At 41.8% G+C, this 23,480-nt stretch overlaps 1 protein-coding gene across 1 annotated transcript; it reads right to left on the bottom strand.

Annotated features, from left to right (window-relative positions):
- Positions 1–230: 230 nt before the first annotated feature.
- Positions 231–23,466, bottom strand: LOC146652114 (voltage-gated delayed rectifier potassium channel KCNH5-like). Its single transcript, XM_085381760.1, has 12 exons — positions 23,209–23,466; positions 21,704–21,827; positions 21,323–21,429; positions 21,047–21,175; positions 18,939–19,054; positions 18,447–18,839; positions 18,239–18,328; positions 15,818–16,247; positions 11,436–11,635; positions 10,757–11,009; positions 10,375–10,571; positions 231–2,323 (listed from the first exon to the last, which is right to left on the bottom strand). The coding sequence occupies exons 1-12, from the start codon at positions 23,279–23,281 to the stop codon at positions 1,253–1,255; spliced, it is 3,183 nt and encodes a 1,060-aa protein (XP_085237886.1). The 5' UTR covers positions 23,282–23,466; the 3' UTR covers positions 231–1,252.
- Between the last annotated feature and the right edge of the window lie 14 nt (positions 23,467–23,480).

Raw genomic sequence — 23,480 nt, 5'->3', positions numbered from 1 at the left:
TTTGAAGAAAGTCAAGTGTAAATCCACTGTAATCGGTATCCTCCTGTGACTCACCTGGATTAAACAAAACATTGTGACATGAAACCCGCTTGCGTGTTGCACTTTCCAGTTTAAAGGCAGACTTTTGTGTTACATAAGAGAAGAAACTAAACAACAGATGGTGAGCAGGCATTACTTTTCATTACTCATTTCACAGTTGACAGGCTCCCTCGGATGCATGCAAGGTCGTCTCTGAACGTAACATAGAACAGACATACTTAACAGTCACATGCTTGGACCCTTACAGTTCACACAGAATTTCCCCAGTGGTTTCATAAACCACCAAAAAATATGAACAAACTGAGTTTAGTGCACCTTCCCTTTAGATATGCATAGTGAACCATCATTTAAATGATTAAAACAGGATATGCAGTACCATTTATCCTACAAAATGGCTAATAAATAGAAATCGTTCAAATTCAGTCTGAGAACAAAGATACCTGAGCAAGATGCAAAGCTACGTGAAGAAAAATGCACAATGAGTCTGCTGCAAAAACCTGGTGACATGTTCACATCCTGAAGGAAAAGAAACCTTTAACAAAAATGTAAAAGTGGCATTATTGCATTGCTGTCCTTTATTTTTACATGCACAGGAAATGAGTTTTTAAATAAGACAATGCATATAGATTTATATGTATATATAACATTAGATTTCATCAAAACAGCTCGCAGTGAGGCTTTGCTATTGTAAGGCACATTTAATTACCTGATAATTAACTCGGAAGGTAGTCGCTCCTCTGAGGATGAGCAACAAAAACTCTGGATTTCCCTCCTAAATAAGATAAAGCTGTGTATTTATAATACACTGTGCATGATGAAATGCTCACTGAGCTTCAGCTTGTCCACAAAATAGAAATGTGAACTTCAAGGTTTTCTACCAAGAAAACAAACAAAATAAAAAACCTCAAAACTGTAAACTGACTTCCAGAAACGTAAAGAACTACTCCATCTTATTTTCATCAAACTTGCATGTTTTGCCAAGCACCTCATCAAGCATCATTTCCTTTTTGTGCTTGTTGTTAATTATTTGTCCCTGCTTCCTCTCACACACAAGTGTCTCATAAGTTAAAAGCTACAGTATAAGATAAATCCCTGGATCCATGTGGTGCTAAGGTAACATTTCTGCATGCAATCAAGTATTAAAACTTGTAGTCCAGCAGGACATGCACGATGCTTATCTAATCCTTTTATTTTTTTTATTAAGTGAGAAAATTTAAAGATCCTCGTCCTCTGTTTTGGGTGAAGCCGGCCTGGAGGCGGTGACCGAGTCTTGACTTTTCCGTCTTGCTTTTGGAGAGGACGCTGGCGGCAGAGAGAGTCTTTTTACCGACAGCAGCCTGAGGATCTCGCTCACCTGAGCCTCGAGCAGCGACAGTCTCCCGCTCAGTATCTGAATGTCTGCTTTCAGCTCCAGCTTGGCCGCGTGGAGCGTCGCTTGAAGCAGTGCTTGCTCAGACAGCGGCTGCACGAATGAGTGTCTGAGGGAGACCTCGGCGTAAACCCCGAGGTTGTGTTCGAATGGATTTCTCTCCATGGGGCTCCTTTCCATCGGGCTTCGCTCGAAGGAGCTTCTTGAATCTCCTGCTCGGTCGATGCGTGGATCGCTCTTTGTGATACCACTGTCGCAGGAGTCGGTTTTGTGCAGGGCGCTTGTTTCCTCACCTGCGCTGTTGCTGCCCTCTGTGCTTCCCCTCTCTCCGCCTCCCCCTGATTCGTGGTTCGTTTTGGGGGCTGCGATCTGTTCTGAGGACTGCGATCCTTTCGGCCACTCGTCTGCTTTCTGAGTCTGCTTCTCCTGCTCAACAGGAGGACGTGCTGGCTCAGCAGATGTGGCGTTTCTAAACTTTGCCCAGCCTCTCACACCTCTGCCGCTCCCTGCGTTACCCTCTCCACCTGCACCACTGCTCTGGCCAAACCGGCTCTCTGGACAAGGCTTTGATGCAGACTCCACCGCCTCCATTGTGCGCCTTTGCTCTGACTTTTCAGGCATGTTGCAACTGTTCCCCCCTCCTGCTGAGGTGTTCTCCTGCCGCTGCTGAGGAGATGCTGAGTGACTGGGCTGAGTGTAAGAGTTTGAGTCAGTGTGGTGCTGGGGGTGCTGCTGCATCTCCACCTGCACGCAGTTGTGATCTAAGTAAGTGTTGGACTCTCCCGTTTGAGCGTCTCTGTGCTGTCTGAACTTCTGGAACAGCTTGCGAACCGGGTGGTCTTCGGGAATCGACAGAGTCACATCACTCTGATGCGCCTGCTCCCTCCTCACATCGGCAATCTTCCTGAAGATGACCTGCAAGAGGGAGAGTGCGTGCATGAGGACACTGATACAGGACACACTGTAAATTGTAACTTACAGTGTGCATGCTCTAGTGCTCGACCTGGACGAAGAAAGTTGTACAATGTCCGTATAATGCAGCTTCAAAGCAAGGACAGCTGCCTGCAGCTGTTGTGAATGCTGAAATATTTATGAGCTGAAAGCAGTAATGCACAAGGGAAACCGTTAATGGAGCAACAAGTCAATAATGGAGGACAATTTAGGCTCTGAGTCTTTCCTGATTCCTTCTGAAGACAAAGAAAAGAAATGTCAATAAACTCCAAGCGTCTCACTACCTTCCGATACCACTCTGGTAGAAACTTTCAGTGCTGGTGTACCTGAGAAGTTAATCTGTGAAACACTTACCCCCATGAATCCCAGGTTAAAGCCCACTGTGTACAAAGCTCCCACTATTTCAACTGATATATTAATAGTGTAATAGTTAGCATCAACTTCTTTAATATCATTTTTGGATTAATCTGAAACTGACTAGTTTAGATGATTAGAAATAGATTAGAAAACCAATGTAGAAGACAGCTACTAATGGGCTCGGCTGCCCATAAGTAATCTACAAAATGTCTAGGACCTGTTATGTTATTAAACATGCAAAGAACTCTTAAGTCACTGTTTATTTCTTTATATTTTGCTTTAAAGAAGTCAGACTTCCCTATTATTATTTTTTCAAAGTGCTCTTGAGCAGTGTCTCTCCAGGCTTGGCTGCTTGTTTACTCATTTTCAGTAGGGGTGCAACGATACACAAAATTCACGGTTCGGTTCGATACTTTGGTGTCACGGTTCGATATTTTTTCGATACAAAAAAATGTTCATGCCTTTTTAATTTGTCATTTATTAAACTTATAAATATATATTTTAACTCAAAAGTACAGTTTTTAAATTTAACCCTAACCCTTGTGCGTGTTTTTTATTTTGACAGCGAATGCGCACCTGCGGACCACTTATGTGCACCCCTGGTTATATAGCTCGTCATATTGCAGCCACAGAAATTCTTTTGTCCATGAAACCATAAAGCTGCACTTTCTTTTTGCCTTATAGTCTGATTTGTCATAACTTCTCCGTTTTGTGGTAAGCTTTTCTTTGGCTGTCACTTCTTCACCCTGACCTGTCTTATTTGGCTCAGCAGAACTAAAATATATATCTGTCTGTGAAGGTTCTCAGTCATCCAGGTCATCGTAGTCAAATATATATCCTGCTGCTTTTACACACGCACTCACATAAGCTCAGCGATTCTCTGCGCGATCAACCTCTCACATGTTTAAGCTGCAGGAGATTTCACTTGTCATGTTTGCATAGTAAGCTAACGATTAATAAGACGATGTCAGAGGAATTGGTGCACAAATTATCATCACTCACAGATCAGTGCTGTCGCTCTCTATACACAGTTGCACGATTGCAAAGTGAAAGCAAAAAAACAAGCGCAAATTCAAACGCGATTTCAATATGTCACATATTGACAGTGGCTCACCGATGCCAATGACATAATTACCCAGCTACATTTCTGAAAGAATGCAAAAGCATTGACATATATTTTCCCTACAATAGCCCGACGGGCAGGGCAGAGATAGATTTTGGTAGCCCGACTGAAAAAAATCGCTAGCCCCAGGACGTTGGGCTAGCGATATTGCGAGCCCTGTATCTGATTGAGGAATCACTCATCTTTGGAAAAGAGAGTTTATTACAGAGAAATGTCTCTTTCCAAAATAAAAGCTATACTATCCGCTTCTTCTGGGCTATATTCTCAGCAGCATAAGGAGAATCATGTGCTAACAGCTGTCTAAATGACTCGGCTAAAGTTAGTAGCATGCTTGTTGTTTTTGTTTTTGTACTAGGATGATGTCAGCGTAAATGTGCAGTCATATTCGTTGTGTTCCCACTAGTGCTTTCAGGTTAATCTCGTTGAAATGACCTTAACGCCACAACATGGCAAATCTCCGTTAACGAGCTACCGCCGATCGCCCCTTGCGTGGGGCTAGACGGCCAACACGTTAACGAGCTAACTGCGCTAACACACTAGTTCCCACCCATGTAATTGAGCATTGCATGGCACATCCAACATACTGTTTTACTTTAGTCCATGACTCGCTTACCTTCAGGGTCATACCTCACATGAAAACCAAAATAATTCCAAACGCCAGATCTGAATGAGGGTGGGGGAGGTGCCCTGCGCTCTTCCTTCTGTCTATGCTGTCTGTGTTGCTCAGTGGATCTGCGCTCGACAGTGCAGCCTAGGCGGAGTAGTCGAACGCAGATTCACTGAGCGCTCCACACAGACAGCATCGTCAGAAGGAAAGTTGATAAAATAAATTACAAATGTTGTATTGTTCGATACATATGCGTACCGAACCGAAAGCACTGTATCGAACGGTTCAATATCGATACGAATATCGTTGCACCCCTAATTTTCAGTCCAGTACTTGTACACAGGATGTTAAGCCACTTCAACATGTCCTATGAATCATTCATGTTAAGACCTGACACAGGACCTGAAAGATGCATCTGGCCCTTCAATGTTGACTGAAGCCTCCTCAGAAGTGGCCTCAATGGAAGTGTGTTTGTCAAGGAGCCATTCTCAAGGAAGTAAAACTGAGGCTGAGGTATGCCAAATTACACAAGGACTGTGCTGAAAGTCAGTGGCAATGGTTCCAAACACACTGCCAATGCAGTAAAAATATACCTGGATAGACAAAACACACCATCAAACACTATCAGCATGGATTGGCCTCCCCAGAGGCCCACACTTCAACATTATTGAAGCAGTGTGGGATCATTTTAACAGAAAACTGAACAAAAGGCAGCCAAAATCCAAAGAAGAGCTTTGAATTTCCTTCAAGAAGCCTGGAGACTGAAGACTACTTAAGAAATAACAAGAAAGCTTGTCTGAGAGAGGCCGTGTTGAAGAATAAAGGTGGTCATACCAAATACTGTTTTTAAAGCTCATTAGGAATTGTACACACTGTTTTTGCCTCATATACTGTATACTGTCCATGTATGTTTGCACAGGTTTCAATAAACCACTGCACCTATTTCCCATTTTCCTAACAAAACATAAAGAAATGAAGAGGGCTTGAGACTTTTGCAAAGTCCAAATACCTGCCACGAAACTGTGCCAATTAATATTTACTACACAGCACTTCCAACAATTGCTCAAACATTCTTAAAAGGCCGATCTGCTTTGTTACAGCCAGAGTTCGAGCTGTTATGAGTCTGTTTAATTCCTTCAAATTTTTTAAACCTACATCCTCAAAAGTATTTCATACATCTCAGTCCTGAACAAAGAACACAACAGACTACGTGCCCTGGGATGACTTGACGCGATATGAACATCCATTAAGAACTTAAAAGATAGTATTACAGCAGAATGTATAAGAAACCTACTCTTGTGGCTGGAAAGCAAAGCAGCTCCGTGCTGTAGTGGGATCAATATGCGTAGCCAGGAGAAACTCTATGAAATATTAGAGCCTTAGTTTGGACCGGCTAATTGTTCAGCTTTGAACTAATTTTTTGTCACTGTCCTTTTCACAGATTGGGGAAATCTGGATGGAGACAGTGTGCATGTGCTGATTTATTTACATTTATCCTCTTCACATTTGAGCTGTTCACTCTCAGTTTGTAATTTGATAAAAAGGCTTTCTGAGCGGTCGATACAAAGACAATGTGCTATATATATATATAAAAAAAAAAAAACACACCCAGCACGCCCCTGCGGGCGGTTTATCCTTCAAGCTCGGGTCCTCTACCAGAGGCCTGGGAGCTTGAGGGTCCTGCGCAGTATCTTAGCTGTTCCCAGGACTGCGCTCTTCTGGACAGAGATCTCCGATGTTATTCCCGGGATCTGCTGGAGCCACTCGCCTAGCTTGGGAGTCACCGCACCTAGTGCTCCGATTACCACGGGGACCACCGTTACCTTCACCCTCCACATCCTCTCGAGCTCTTCTCTGAGCCCTTGGTATTTCTCCAGCTTCTCGTGTTCCTTCTTCCTGATATTGCTGTCATTCGGAACCGCTACATCGATCACTACGGCCGTCTTCTTCTGTTTGTCTACCACCACTATGTCCGGTTGGTTAGCCACCACCATTTTGTCCGTCTGTATCTGGAAGTCCCACAGGATCTTAGCTCGGTCATTCTCCACCACCCTTGGGGGCATCTTCCATTTTGACCTCGGGACTTCTAGGTTATACTCGGCACAGATGTTCCTGTACACTATGCCGGCCACTTGGTTATGGCGTTCCATGTATGCCTTGCCTGCTAGCATCTTGCACCCTGCTGTTATGTGCTGGATTGTCTCTGGGGCATCTTTACACAGCCTGCACCTGGGGTCTTGCCTGGTGTGATAGACCCCAGCCTCTATGGATCTTGTACTCAGAGCTTGTTCTTGTGCTGCCATGATTAGTGCCTCTGTGCTGTCTTTCAGTCCAGCTTTGTCCAGCCACTGGTAGGATTTCTGGATATCAGCCACCTCCTCTATCTGCCGGTGGTACATACCGTGCAGGGGCCTGTCCTTCCATGATGGTTCCTCGTCTCCCTCCTCTTTCTTGGGTTTCTGCTGCCTGAGGTATTCACTGAGCACTCGGTCAGTTGGGGCCATCTTCCCAATGTATTCTTGGATGTTCCTTGTCTCATCCTGGACTGTGGTGCTGACACTCACCAGTCCCCGGCCCCCTTCCTTCCGCTTAGCGTACAGCCTCAGGGTGCTGGACTTGGGGTGAAACCCTCCATGCATGGTCAGGAGCTTTCTTGTCTTTATGTCAGTGGCTTCTATCTCCTCCTTTGGCCAGCCTATTACCCCAGCAGGGTACCTGATCACGGGCAGGGCGTATGTGTTGATGGCCCGGATCTTGTTCTTACCATTCAGCTGACTCCTCAGGACTTGCCTGACCCTCTGCAGGTACTTGGTGGTTGCAGCCTTTCTAGCGGCCTCTTCATGGTTCCCATTTGCCTGCGGGATCCCCAGGTACTTGTAACTGTCCTCTATGTCTGCAATGTTGCCTTCTGGTAGTTCAATCCCCTCAGTTCTGACTACCTTCCCTCTCTTTGTTACCATCCGACTACACTTCTCCAGTCCGAACGACATTCCAATGTCATTGCTGTATAGCCTGGTAGTGTGGATCAGTGAATCGATGTCTCGTTCACTCTTGGCATACAGCTTGATGTCATCCATGTACAGGAGGTGGCTGACAACTGCTCCGTTCCGTAGTCGGTATCCGTAGCCAGTCTTGTTAATGATCTCACTGAGGGGGTTCAGGCCTATGCAGAACAGCAGTGGGGACAGAGCATCTCCTTGGTAGATCCCGCACTTGATGGTAACTTGTGCTATGGGCTTGGAGTTGGCCTCTAGTGTTGTACGCCACATCCCCATTGAGTTCCTGATGAAGGCTCTTAGGGTCCCATTGATCTTGTACAATTCTAGGCATTCCAGTATCCAGCTGTGGGGCATTGAGTCATAGGCCTTCTTGTAATCAATCCAGGCAGTGCACAGGTTGGTCAGTCTGGTCTTGCAGTCTCGGCTGATTGTTCTGTCTACCAGTAGCTGGTGTTTTGCACCTCTGGTATTCTTGCCAATTCCTTTCTGTGTCCCGCTCATGTATTGACCCATGTGCCTGTTCATCTTAGCCGATATGATGCCTGACAGGAGCTTCCATGTAGTACTGAGGCAGGTTATTGGTCGGTAGTTGGAGGGGACCGGTCCCTTCTTGGGGTCCTTGGGGATCAGGACCGTCCGGCCTTCAGTTAGCCATTCTGGGTGTCTCTCGTTAACTAGCAGCTGGTTCATTTGTGCTGCCAGACGCTCGTGGAGTGCAGTCAGCTTCTTCAGCCAGTAGGCGTGAACCATGTCGGGTCCTGGTGCTGTCCAACTCTTCATACTGGAGACCCTTTCTTGGATATCTGCCACTGTGATGGTTACTGGACCCTGTTCAGGGAGGTCGCTGTGGTCTGCCCTCAGATCCACTAGCCATTGAGCATTGCCGTTATGGGTTGCATCCTTCTCCCATATGCTCTTCCAGTATTGCTCCGTCTCCAGCCTTGGTGGTGCTGTTCTCTTATTGTTCCCTTGCCACTGAGAGTACACCTTTGCTGGTTCTGTGGAGAACAGCTGGTTTATTCTCCTGCCTTCTATCTCTCTGGTGTACCTCCTCAAGCGGCTGGCCAAGGCTGTGAGTCGTTGCTTGGCAGTTTCCAAGGCCTCAGGTATGGACAGCTTGCTGTATTTCTTAGGCACCTTATTTGTCGCACCTTTCTGCAACTCTGTTAGTTGGCTAACCTCCCTCCGTGCTACTTTGATCTTGCCCTCTAGCCTCCTTCTCCATGGAGGGTACTGCCCCTTGTGGCTGTTCAACTTGTAACCAAGCATCTCACTGATCACTGCTGCCGTATTGTAGATCAGCTTGTTAGTGTCGGTAATTGTGGTTGTAGGTATTGCCCGTAGTGCTGCATTAACATCATCTAGCAGACCTTCTGAGGGTACTTCACGTAATCTTGGTAACCGGCTACAGGGGATCCAGGTTTCAAGCTTGGCCATGATCCTATTTTTCAGGTCAGTTCCTCTCGCACTCAACGATCCTTCTCCTATCGCACTTGGGGCTATGTACCCAATCTCGGGTGGGGGTGATGATATCTCCCCCCTGACCTGGCGTCCTGACTCCTCCTTGCCGTAGCATTTGTGTTGTACCTCGTCAATCTCTAGCTGTGAGAGCAGTCCCTTCTTTCGAATGTTGGAACACTGAGCTACTAGTTGTTTTGCCGTCATTGTGGATGTTGGGTATCGAAGAATCCATAGGTCCCTCATCCTATTCATGTAGCCCCTTCCGCCGGGGTTACTTGCGTAGTAGCATTCCAACAACGCCCTGTTTTCGTCCCTTGCCCACCGATGCCTTCTTGTTCCAGTAGCCCACTTTTCGTCAGGGTGCCCTGGTTCCTCAACACCTGACGCGGACCTTGTTGATCCGGGCGACGTCCGAGCCGGCATGCCTTCATATTTATCTGTCTCGCTCATGTCTGCGGTAGGCTTGCTTAGCATAGGGGGTCTAGCCTTAGGACCCTTACTGGATACAGACGCCCCAGGCAGGAATCGAACTTGCGATCCTCTGTTCCAAAGGCGTGTAGTTTAACCACTACGCTATCCAGCTGCTATTGGGGGCACTGCTGGGATATATATATATATATATATATATATATATATATATATATATATATATATATATATATATATATATATATATATATATATATATATATATATATATATATATATATATATATATATATATATATATATATATATATATATATATATATATATATATATATATATATATATATATATATATATATATATATATATATAATCCATTTACCATTACACACTTTATGGAAAACTGTATACAACTCTGCATCGCACTCAGGTATTCCATGCTGCCTAGCTCAAGGCCACAGCACATGTTGTATGAATGAAGTCTCATCTGCAAAGAAGGGATTTGATTCTAATTTTTGTCTATGATTTACTGCTGGCACAAACACCTTTTCGTTCTTTATTTCTCCTTTTATTTTAAATTTAATGATCATTTAAGTACTAAACACACATATAGATATGTGTGTTTAGCATATGCATGGCAAGACATTGCAAAATGCTTTGCAATACAAACAAAATAAGAAAAAGTGTTTTTTATTCATACTGTCAGTTGGTGAAAAGTTGTGGTTATAGATGTTCCTGTGCACTGGGTTTGGTTGCTCAGCTCTTGATGATGTAGGAGTTTGTAGATGGAGAGTTTATGTTGTAAAGAAGCAGGTTTGGTTGTATTGCATTTGTTGTAGATTGTAAAGACTGATTCACTTGCAGTCCATTGCACCTTGGTAATTTTAGTAGTGTAATGTACAATGTTGAAGTCCAGCTGGGTGGGAGCTGTGCACCCTGTTATCTCTTTTGCCTATGACAACAAAATGCAATCAGTAATCCCTTGCTTTAAGATGACACTAACATCCTTTACTAAAAGACAGGACAGTGAAAGTTTTACCCGTTTTCGCAAATTACAGGTGAGGATGAGGTTGCGGGAGAAAGAATTGGCGAACGCGGTGTAAAACTCCAGCACCCGCATCAGAGCCTCTCTCCGGATGACGTGCAGGTCGCAGTACGTCAGAGCGCGCACATTCGCACAGGCTCGAGCCAGCGTGGTCTCTTTCCAGAATGCATCTCCAAACACGTCACCTTTACCTGAACAGGGCCAGATATCATATAAACATCTGTTGGCTCAGATAAATATAAATAAAATGGGATGAAGTCGAACACATATAGGTTGTAAAGCATAAAAAGGACTTCAGAAAACTTTGCTCTAACTTCAACTGAGAGCAGCAGGTACAACTTTGCTTGGTCTATTTCACAATATTGCCCTGGATTACCTAGTATTGCGATGACCTCGTCATCTTGGATGACTTCGAGTGAACCCGAGACTACAAAACAGAGCGTATCAACGCTCTCCCCGATGTGGAAGATGAGGTCTCCAGGTGCGCAGTGTGTAGTCTGAAACTCCACGGCGAGAGAGCGCAAACAGCCGTCACTTGCCAGGCGAAAAGCTGGATGGTCATTGAACACCTGTTTGTTGAGGTGGACGCAGATGTCTGCACGCATGTCTTTAGGACAGATGGAGAGAACCTGAAAGACATGGTGAGATTTGTGCAGCAAACACTTAATGCATCATCACTGGAGGACATTAAATATGTAGCACATTTCCGCTGCTCATTTAGCAGATGTATTACTAAACGTTTTAAAAATAGAACTGCAGAGACATGAAAGCTGCTTCTTTAAATAATCTTTAAACTCCAGATGTTGGACCATGTGATCGGATTTACTTCATGAGAACAACAATGGTAATGTTGTTACTGACTGCATGGACTGTAGAAGTTCAGGACCTAAAAGGCAGATATGGGAGGCAGGCAAGATTTAACCAAGGGCATAAACTTTAATTGGGTTGTTGGGAAAGCCAATAAATGAAAACATGAAATCCAAAAGATAAATCTGACAAGTAATGGCACATCAGTTTTTGAAAGCACCCCCTGAAACTTTTGCACAGATTTGTACCTTGTCTGTGTCAATGCCCTTCGACATGGCCCAGGTGGAGACGATGAAGTCCATGACCCTCTCGCTCAGACCTTTGGGAACCTGGTAAAGTTTAAGGAAGTCACGCACATTGTTGAGCATCTCGTGGTAGCGATTTGTGTTGGTGTACATCTGCTGGAAGATGGTGGTGACGTTTCCAAAGATTGTGGCATATAGCAGCGCTAAAAGAAAAGACAGAAGAGCAAGAGTTCATCTTATTTATTCGAATCTAACGTTTTCATTCATCCGCCTTCTTACGCTTATCCGAGACATGACCATCTCTTCCAGCTCATCTGGGGGGACAAGTCATTCTCAAGCTAGCCAAGAGAACTAATCTCTCCTGTAAGAGATAAATGCTTTTAGATAACAAATAATCATATTTATGGGATCACAGTATCCAACTTTCATACCTCAAATTTAGAGTTAAATATTGTTGAGGAAACTGCCTATGACAAAACGTTTCAGTGGAATATATGCGTGATTAATGGAGTATTTAACATGAAAAAAAAATATATTTGGATTAAAGATTAAATAATTAATTGAGATCTAATCCAAAACTTTATTCCCTTAATTTTTTCCGCTTGTCCAATTAAGGGTTAGAGTCCCAGCTGTTATAGAGCAAAATTCCAGGTGAGGTTACTGGTTTATGACGGGAAAAAACCGGAGCATGCTGATATTTAACTGTCCTTTAAGTGTTTTCCACGCTACCGGCTTCCACACAACCACGTGAAGACTTTTTCCCTCCAAATGACATTCTAGGAACAAACCAGCTCATCTACTTGCCTTTCTAGACCTTCGGGGACTTTTGTGACTTGTCATAAGGTCAAAGGTCATTTTCCCACCTGATGAGGAGTTAACCTGTAGACCCTGTTCATGCAGAACAGTTACTCCTCCAGGCCACTCTGAGGGAAATCTTGTTAGCGCTCATTCGCAGTTGTATGAAGGCTGGAGTAAGAGTACAGCACCATCAAAGACTCTTCTTTTTTCTTTTTCTTTTGATAATCACCAAATTATACCATTTGATTATGATTGCTCAAACCTTTGCTTGCCTCTCTTTATCACAATCCCCTGATTTATACATGACTAACACTTGATCAATGATGCTGTAATTACATAATCGCTGGTGCACAAATGAAAGTAATTTTAAGATTTCAAAGATTTTACAGTGATAGAAAAACGAAAACCTTAAAAACAGTGTGGATGTCCATCTGACGTGATGCTGTATAAGCACTACAAGCATATAATCATTATATCTTGGTTCTACAATAATATAGTACTTTTTGCATTTTACATTTTGGATAAACTCTTTAGTGAATTTTATTTATTTGTTTTTAATAATTTTGTTTGTTTTGTTTTGTAATTTACTGAAAAGTAAATGTACACAAAACAGCACTGCTGACAGTGCAGTTTTCTTAAATACATGCATGCATAGCCTGATATACACAACGAGGGATGGGCTAACTCTTTATGATATAATTTCTAATCCACAGTTCCTGGGTAGGAGTGCCGTGCTGCAGTGACCTCAAAGTGTCACTCAGCATCTCTTACTGTGAGGTTTTATCCACTCAACGGGAAAGCTTCATCTCCGGTCACCACAGCAGGATCACAGAGGTTAGGATACATATCTAACGTGATGGCTCATTGTCCACTTACTACACCCGAGCCTGCAGGCAAACTGGCCCTCTCTTCGATTCCTTTTCCACTCAAATAATTACCGTATCTATAGCAGGAGATTTATGCGCCATAATTGAAGCCGACACTGCAGTGTGACTGAATGATCATCGTGATCCAGGCGCCATCAGAATAATGGGTGTTTACTTTCGACTGTACGAAGCTTGAAGCGTGGCTGTCACTTTCTGTGTTCTCACTGGTTTTATTGCATCACTATACATGCTGTTTTAGAGGGATGGGCCAAAGGTTAGTGCACAAAGGTGAGTGATGACCAAGGTACTGTACAGGCACTGAGATCAAAGGTGAAGCTATTACTCTGTCTGCAGTGTGTGATGAAAGCAGCAAACAGGCTGGAGTAAAAATAGGCCTTTCTATTTTGGTGAATTGGAACCACAAAAGATTACTAAGACACCAAAGATATAACTTAGAAACCACTAATGTAGTTACAGTACTAAGTTCTAGATAGTTTTGAAGTTAGCTAAGGAATATGGCGTGACTTATACGTAGACTTATATAACATAATGCATCATTTCTAAGTTCATGTTATAAGCTTCATCCTCATCAATTTGACAGTCGTGTCCCATTAAATACTGAAAGTCACGCAACACAGGGAATGTAAAGAAAAAATATCTGTATTTGCTGAAAATTTAAGGGTAATTTGGGAATAAATGAAGTCTTTAACTTTGACTTTCTTCATGAAGTTTCTACTGACCATGAGAAATACAGAAGAATGCAATGACATTTATTCCCTGCATTGAAAAAACGACTGACTGAATTAACATGCAATACTTTTCTGATGTGACGACCGGCCCTCAGACAGACATTCACAGAGCAGGCTGTGATGGGCGCTGAACATGTCACTTTTGATTATTGACAAAGCCGAAACTCAGAGTGGTTCAAGCACCGAGGCTGCAGCTAAACGTGAAACCATGACCAGAATGAAAAGAGGAAAATGTTGTCTGTGGATCATTTAGCTCTATAAGGAATAAATACTTACTTCACTTTCTGAATATTGAATTCTGTCATTATCGAAATGTGATTTTAAATAATAATTAACTGTCCGTTTGGTCAATTAGGGTGGCAGGTACAGATAGACAACCTATTTACATCCCTGATTTAGAGCATGCTTCCAGACCTTTAGGAAGAGATTTTCTACTGAAAATGGTTTTTAATGTTTTAAATGGATGTCTAGTTGATGTTTCTGTGACGCTAATACACACACCAGCCAATCACATGACACCAGCTCAGTGCATTTAGGCATGTAGTCATGGTCAATTTGATGTGCTGAAGTTCAAACTGAGCATCATGATGGGGAAGAGAGGCGATTTAAGGGAATGTGGTGTGGTTATTGGTGCCAGACGAGCTGGTCTGAGTTTTCCAGAAACTGCTGATATAGTGGGATTTTCTCCTTCAAACATCTCTAGAGTTTACAGAGAATGGTCTGAAAAAGAGAAGAAATCCAATGAGCGACAGTTCTCTGGGTGAAAAGGAAAATTTTCAGGGCACACTTTGAGCCGCTCAGTCTACATGAGTATTGTTGCTGACCATGTCCATCCCTTTAGGAACACAGTGCACCTGTCTTCTGATGGCTGCTTCCAGTAGGATAACACATCCTGTCACAAATCATCTCAAACTGATTTCTTGAACATGACAATGAGTTCACTGTACTCATAGCCACCATATCTCAATCCACTAGAGCACCTTTGTTACAGTATATGGTGTAATGGGATGTTCAGGTGTCAAATCTGCAGCAACTGTGTGATGCTATCACGTCAGTATGGTCCAAAATCTCAGAGGAATGTTTCCAGCGCTTTGTTGAATCTATTCCTTGAAAAATTAAAGCAGTTCTGAAGGAAAACAGGGGCCCAGCTCAGTCCTAGCAAAGTATTCCTTAATAATGTCCACTGAGGATATGCACATTAAAAGGTTAGGAGGAAGTTGCAATAAATAAAGGTAAATGGTTCAAAAATATTTTGTGAAAACTAGAAATTCAACTGATTTGCAATGTTTCACTTTCACTTTGTTGAAAATGTAAAAAGAGACAGCAAAGTCAACTCTGCCATGACATTTTTCAATAGTGGTTACATAAATATATTAGTGTCTAAGCAAAGTCATCTCTAAATACATCAGTAATGCCATACACTATGTTAACTATGGGTAAAAGCAGCCATGTATTGATCACAGCGTGCTGGGACTTAATATCCTGCACAGATCCTCCTCATGTTTTAGAACACGCGTACCATATGTTGCTTTACTGGCAGCTGGTAAATAGCCAGCAGGACTGGAGAGCACGTTATCTTGACTAGCGTGCAAGGAAGTGTAACCAGACTGTTTCATCTCCTGCAAGGTTCAACTACCATATTATGAATGGATGAATGCACGAATGACATCAAAGTATGTATGCTTTGTTTAGTGTGGAGTGATGGGGAGACAGGGCTGTTTTTGTTGTTACAGAGCTGTTGTTCTGGTAAACACCCACAAATGATGCTACTGAATATGGTTAAAACATCCTTTCCCAGCTCCAAGTACAGTTTAAAACTCATGGATCGTTCCATTATATGGCTGTATTACTCACATTGTGGCTGCTAGTTAAATGTTTCCTGTGCCATTTTCAAAGGTTTTGTGAAACCTTTGGAGAAACTGTTAAATGTGATGCATGTTGGAAATACAGTGTGTGGTGACTGGGTACTCACAGCCCACCATCATCATAGCCACGGAGAAAATCTTCTCGCCATCTGTTGTTGGAGCAATGTTACCAAATCCAATTGTGGTCAGGCTAGTCATGGTGAAGTAGAGAGAAGAAATGTACAGCGTGTCTTTGGTAGGACCTCCTTCCCACCGGCCATTACCGCTAGTGTTGTAGCGGTAAGGAGTTCCAATACTCAGTGCCAACTGGTAGAGCCAGCTGTCTGTCTTAATGGTGTTGGTGGTCTCATCAATGACCTCGTGGTCACCAATGCTGTACCAAATGCAGGCAAGCCAGTGAGCCACCAGGCCGAAGACACACACCAGCAGGACCAGGACCGCAGCTCCATACTCCAGGTAGTGGTCCAGTTTTCGGGCTACGCGGCCCAGACGGAGCAGGCGGATGACTTTAAGGGAACTGAAGAGGCTGCTGAGACCCTACAGAGAAAGAAAGTGAAAATGTGAACCAGATATCCAGATTAAAACATACAATACATTGTACATTGTACATCAGATGAAAGCTGCATTATTATCTTATGTTATAAATTTACACTGGTTTTCATGATTAAAATGATTTCACCTTAAGAGAAGAAAATATCTGTCAAGTCAATAAAACAAGTTTAGAATGTGTAAAATCATTAAGAACAGAGGATTCATGTGACTGGTGGAAGACAATCCGAGAGAGTATGGCAACTTAAAGAGGTGCGCTTTGAGAGGGAACTCCAGAGTTTAGGAGCAGAGCATCTGAAAGCTCACATTGTATTCAGTTGAGGGGAAGGGACAGTGAGATGGAAGGAAGAAGAGTGCAAATGGGTGTGTTGATGTGCAGAAGTTAAGAGTGGTACTGCAGAGCGATGTTGTGGTCTCAAAGGTGATGAGCAGAATCTTGATATCATTATGATATGATATTAGCCAAAGAAGCTGCTGATGGGCCTGTATGTTGTGACTAATGGAGGCAGTTCTGGTAATGATCCGAGCACCAGGAAGAGAGAAGACCTGAGAAGAGTCGTCAATAGGGAGGGAAACATTTACATTTACACAAGGTGAACTGGTGTCAGTGAGGAGAACCTTGGTTTTATCACTATTCGATTTGATAAAGTTTACAGGAGTACCAGGATTTGATTTCCTGGAGGCAAACACAGAGAGCAGTGGTACGAAAAGTGGTGGAACATTTGGTGCACAGGCAGAGCTGCATGTCATCAGCGTAACATTGGAAACTGATATTAAATCTATGGAAGACATGGCCCAGAGGAAGTAGACAGATGATAAATAAAAGAGGCTCCAGGACAGATCCCTGTGGGATGCCAGTGAAATTTAATATTTTTGAGTTGAAAGAACGGAGTGCGACTAGAGTTGTTACATTTTGTTGTACAAAGAGATGTTACATTTGTACATATGAAAAAACAACAACCATATCTCCTTAAAGGGTGAATATTTTTCATTGCTAAAATTGAAAAATCATGCTACTGCTTGGTTTTGTTCTCGGGAGTCATGATTGTTTTTGGCTGCTTTTACATATTATTGCAACACTGATATTGTAAAATAAATTATTTACATACAGTTGAATACAGTTACAATTACATACAGTTATTTAAATTAGAATTAGTCTTATTTTGGCTCTCTCCTAATGTAAATAGAGATCATATATATAAGATGAATGAATGAACTCATCATGATATCACCTACCGGTTAGTGGACTGATGTTTTGAAGCCTTGAGTTTACCAGTTTAGCTGACTCCACCTTATTTTTTAAAAACTTTAATGTGATCATAAGGGGTAGGTACAAAAAAAACAAGGGCCATATGGAGGTTTTGCAGTCAGGTGACCAATAACCACGTGACATTAACTTGCCCACGATTTTAAACATGTGACAGTCATGGTGATGATGTAGAATCAAGTGAAGAAGGCCACAGTAACACTAGATACTGGTCAAAAATCATATGGGAATCACTGTTGGTGAAGGGAAAAATTAGTATTCCCTTACTGGTTGTGTGTGGTTGGTCACTCGCTTTTACACCTAAGACCATTTTAGAATCATCAATAAACCTAACCCATTCATGTCTTTGGATAGTGGGAGGAAGCCCCAGCCTCCTCCTGGATTCAAACCCAGGACCTTCTTGCCGTTAGGTCACGGTAAACACTGGATTTTGTAGATATCATTGTTGACAATACTAATGTTCTGGGTGAAAAACTCAAAACAAAGAGCTCAAAGACTCTGCAATGTGATTATTCAGTGTGGTTTTGTCACCATAAGGGATCGATAATATGACCTGATTTCCATCCATTCATCCATCCAATTTCTTCCGCTTATCCAATTCAAGGTCGCGGGGCGGGGGGGCTGGAGCCTATCCAAACTGTCATAGAGCAAGAGGCATGGTACAAACCATATTTATCACAGCATATTTAAAGAAATACAGAAATTTACTTACTGGGAGAACGGAGTCTTCAGTCCGTGTGCTATTTCTGTGGAAATGTGACTCACGAAGATGACCCGTGGAAGAGGCATGTGTGAGGATATCCTACATTAAAAAAAGAACAGTAAAGCAGAAACGTTTTAATGTATACGTGGAAAGACATACCATTGTCTGAGCAATTAATCCCGCATTAAAAGAATTATCTTTATTAAAGTTTACTCACATCATCACCGTTTTCAAAGGCATTGATGACATCATAGGGCAGGCAGGACAGCAGGTCGATGACAAACCACGTCTTTAGGTAATTCATTCTTATGAGCTTAGCATCTGAAATCACCTCTCCAGCTGGACCCACAAAGGTGGTGTGGAAGTTGAGCACGATGTCAACCAAAAAGATGACATCGACAACACTGTCCACAACCAGCCAGGCCAAGTTGTTCTGCTTGGTCCTGAAGGAAACATTATAGGGTACCATGATGGCAGTGTAGAAGGTGAGGATGAGGATGATCCAGTCCCAAGTGGTCTTGAAAGTGCAGTAGTGGAGGATGATGTGTGGAGGGGTCTTAGGGGCCTCCTGCTTGTACTGAGGGAGAATGTCTGATCCCAGCTGGAGAGCCTTTCATTGAGAGGAAACATTTGCCGTCATGATACAAGAACCTCTAAGCCATATTTAAAAGATACAGATTCTAGAAAGAAAATTCTGGGTCTTGCTCACCTCAGCCAGTCTGGAGGGCTTGTGGCTGACCTCCGACTTATTGAGTGGTGTTAACTGCTGCACCAAGTTTCGATTGTTGGCCAGTGCTCGTGTGAGCCTGGCAAACTTTGTCCACCCTATCCACAGACAGCAACACAGAATGCACAGGAAAACAGCACGGCATCCGGCATTATTTAAGAATTAAGAAACATTTAAGAGCATTTAATGTTAAGATGTTTACATTTTACTGGAGTTTATGGGAGTATTAGGTGACGTTGATTTTCTTTGTTAAATGGGCAATAGATATCTTTTGACTTGAACTGAATTTGTGCAGTTGGATAAAAACACCATCTGCGTTTAGACTAGTTGCCTACTAGCCTTGCTTTAACTGTGCACTGCTGTCTGCTACCTGCCACAAGCACGACTGCTCAGCCAAAACAGGAAGAGGAGAGAGCATTTGTTTCCTGCTATATGAAATTAGGAATGTTCACAACACTTCAACACTTGGAAACTTTACCCAGCAAAAGAAAACCTGGTCCACTCCCAGAGGAAGCACAGAAGGAAAAGACAAGTGACAGAAACTGAAGGAAAAATAAAAGTGATCCCAATTTCAATTGACATTATTTCTACAAGATTTATAATAAACAAGTCCCGTGTACTTGCATCGACTAAATCAAAGAATCTCTATGTGCTTGTCTCTTTTTCATCTGTTTTGACAAAGAGTCAAACTTTGAAGGTATCCTGTTACATACACAAACAAGTGTGGCGCCATATTTGAAGTCAGTTGCATGAGGGGCAGTCTCATTTTCTTTTTGTAATTTTTCCCACAGTGTTTTGTTAGCCAGTGAATGGAAATAAACAGGTTTAGGCTCTCATACCTGTTGATTAGTATCACCATTATGTTGGTATTGACCGAGTGCACCATTCAGTGCTGTGACATCATGTCTGATCAATTACGTCTCAGAGATGTTGGGGATTATCTTACTACAAAAATTTGTTTTTGTTTTTGTTTGTTTGTTTGTTTGTTTACATTTTTTCCTGCATTTTTGCATTTGTTATGATCTGTCTCTTTCACATTCTCTTTATGTTTTGAATTTTCACGTACTTCCTTAGTTTCTTATTTTTTGTCTTTTAGTTCTTTGTTACAGTTTCTGTATATTATGGTCTATTTGTTTTATTTGTTCCTCCTACTTTCTTGTGTCTATGTGTCCCTGTTTAGTTATAGCTTCTCACTTCCTGTTTTAGTTTGGCAGTTATCTGTCTCCTAAGTCTTGTTACTAGCTTAACTTTTGTCCTCTTGTCTTGTTGTCTGGAATTGATTCGGCTGTGCCTTATTACCCCTTTGTTTCCACTTTCTCTGATTACCCTGATGTGTATAAATAGTCCTGCCTTTGCTTTCCCCTCAGTCATTGTCTAAGTCTCTATGTTATCTCCCTTGAATGCTCCCTGTTAGTTTTTTTTTAAATTATTATTTCTACTGGCTCCTTTCTTCAGATTTTTGGTGACTTTATTAATGGACTTTGAATTCAGTTTTTTTTTTATAACAATCCTAATAAACGGTTAATTACGTCAGTCTCCAGCAACTGCATTTGGGTCCACTCCTTAAATGCACCATGCATATTGCACCGCTGCAGATTCATGATATAAATAAATCCTGACTTGAAAAATATTTAACTATTAATATATGAATAATAATATAATAGTATATAAAATCAATCTTCAGAAACCTGCCACACCCTTTTTTACCTCTGTGAAACAGGATTATTCATACAGCTACCTTCTCCTTGTGCCCTCACTGTCATTTAATTCTGCTTGGTGTATGGAAAAAGTCTCTGTGGCACAATTAATCCCCAGGGATATGGCACTGCATAGACTCACAGAGACCACTGTTCACTGACCCGGACACACAACACCTGGACAGTTGTACGTTACACACCAGGAAACTAATGTCTTATAAGTCAAAGCCACTCATGTGCAATCAAAATCTATAACACTCTTTGTCTTTAATTGTAATGGCTGGACCTTTAGCGATAACTCCAAAGCTTTCAATGTGAAAATCCCAGAAATACAATGAAATACAGAATACTATCAGGTGGAAATTATTGGTACAGTAACATAAAGTCTCTCACCTCTTGTGGACTCATCGTCAATTGGCTGTTTGAACAGGGTGATGTCTCTGAAGGTGCAGAGGAAAAGCACCACCTTGTCATTTTCATTTCTGATTGGGGCTATCTGCATGTAAAGCCATATTGGTGTTTCTGTGGGAAGCAATCAAAAAACAAAAAGTAAATGACCAGATATCACTTCTAATCGTGCGTTTCTTTTTCTTTTTTAACATTTATTCCTTAATTCATTTTATTTTTGTTTTTTGTTAAAATCTTGCGATTCAAATTTACAGTACTTACTATTCTTTGTATACAGCAGCACCTCATAGAAATTAGACTCATAGCTGTCAAATGTTTGTTTGATTTTGTCTATCGTATTTTTATCAGTCAGATCACCATACATGAAACTGCAAAATAAGACAAAGAGGGAAGAAAACATAGTGAAATGTGAATAACAGATTATGAGTTTCCATAATGTAAGGTTTATATATATGTTTTTTTTATACTTCAGGTTTGACTATTTCCAGGTATTTAGATTAGTTCCCCTTTTGATAAATAAAAAGTGGAGATTCAATGTATAAAAAAAAAAAAACAAGAAAAAAAAACACACTAAAATTGTGGATTAAAGCTTCCAGTCAAGCACCAGAAAGAAAGGTGCTGCGTGCTTGAAGAGCATCTTACTTGCATGTGCTGCTCTTGTGCATCACATCTGCTCTGTGGTATCCAGACAGCTTGCAGAATCCATCATTGCTGTAAACGACTGGCCACTCCAGGACCTGTGCATTTCCCAACAGGAAGCTTGTTTCTGAGACAAAATACAGGAAATTTTAAACACCAAATTACAAATAAAGAAAACATATGTAATAAAACATATACCTTTTATTATTTATCAAATCGCCATACATTATTAAATCACCATAATGCAAGTTTATATTTACTACTGCATATAATGGAAACAAGATGCAAAAGTCATCCACATTTGTCTACCAGATGAGACGGAGAAAAGAAAAGCTGTTTAGGTTCCACTCATAATGCGAATCAAATATTGATGAAGAGCTGAAAACTTCTTCCACTTTACTGCAGTTTCAGAGCAGTCTGCAGTCTTCAGACAAAAGGGTGACTGAAATTCTTCCAAATTAAATTGCACACTTGAACTTACTGTACATGTTGTTCATTCTGCGGGCTTTTGTGGTCAGACATTCAGACAATAGAGACTGAATTTCAGATAACCACCACATTACTGAGGTGAAGAGTAAAGTTTACAGACACTGAATCAATGTTGCACCCCTCCATCTACGTTTGTAAGAAAAGCCTCTGGGTCTCATGAGAATAATGTCTGATTGCCTGCTGTGCACATAGTACTTTAAATATTTACGCCAGTAGTACAGTTACTGGCTGTTTTGCTGACATGCATTTCCTTTCTGGAACATAAAAAAGGTATACAGCAAAACTGCGCTCTACTCTCTGGTATTTGTAGCTAAGAGATAAAGTGCCATAAATCAAATTATACATCCCTGAAAAGAACATTACGACCTTTAGGATTGGCTGCAAATCCAGTTCTTGTAAAAATGAGACTATATGTTCTCACATTAGCAGAACTTTACTCCTTAATACCACTGAACAAACACCATGCATCAAATCTGGAGCTGCAGATGGCCTAGATTTCATTCGTTTATGAACTTTAGCTTCTGCAACAATGCGCATAAATAAGGAACAACCTCACAAATCCTCAAACAAATGCTTTAAACTCCTCATATTGTGAAAATCATAATATATGGTGGTGTAAAATTGCACTCATCACATAAATAATAATCTTTACTCTTACTTGATAAGTAAGACAAATAATTAGTGTTTTCCTAATTTTATTTAGAGCTAATTTAAAAAGCCTCCCATAAGAGCAAACTATAATTTAGATTTTTCATTATTTATCCACATAATTCGGATAATGTGACTGTTTTTTGTTTTCTATATCAGAAGAAATGTGTCAGTCAACTTTCAGGTAAAAAAAAAAAAATGCTACTTAAAAGAAAAAAAAATCAGTGATTGCTGATTCTGCTTCCCAATAAATGGCACAAAAATAACACACGTCGGTATACTTCAGCATCCCAGTCCTGTGTGGTTCCCTGGCTGAGAAATAAAATCGAAAGCATCACTTATTTCTGTTTCCATTTCAGAGTCAAACTCACCGCTGGACCGCCGGACTATATTCTCCAGGAAAGTGTTCTGCGGAGCCACCAACCCTCTCTTGCCCCCATGCATTATGGAGGTTTCAGGTCAGAAACTCGGTGCTGCTCGGTGGTCGTGCTGGTACTAACTGACCCTTCTCCGTTGTCTGCCCGGCGGGAGCCTGGTCCACCGGAGTCAAGATCGCCACGATGGAGCTCTGTGTATCCGGACTGAGGCTTCAAAAATAAAAGCCTCTTTGTAATCATATGGAGCTGGGCCAGATTTGGAGCTG

Source organism: Rhamphochromis longiceps, linkage group LG15, assembly GCF_057381845.1.
Source record: "Rhamphochromis longiceps isolate RC_006_pf linkage group LG15, R_longiceps_female_GT1.1, whole genome shotgun sequence".
Taxonomy (NCBI): Eukaryota; Metazoa; Chordata; class Actinopteri; order Cichliformes; family Cichlidae; genus Rhamphochromis; species Rhamphochromis longiceps.
This window is presented reverse-complemented; position numbering and strand designations above follow the sequence as displayed.

Bases quoted from the DNA above. Each gene is read 5' to 3' on its own strand.
- LOC146652114 (XM_085381760.1), bottom strand. From the start codon at position 23,281: ATGCATGGGGGCAAGAGAGGGTTGGTGGCTCCGCAGAACACTTTCCTG. The intron at 21,176-21,322 runs GTAAGTACTGTA...TGCTTCCCACAG, and splicing joins GCTGCTGTATACAAAGAATA to AAACACCAATATGGCTTTAC. The intron at 18,840-18,938 runs GTGAGCAAGACC...TCTCAATGAAAG, and splicing joins AGCCCTCCAGACTGGCTGAG to GCTCTCCAGCTGGGATCAGA.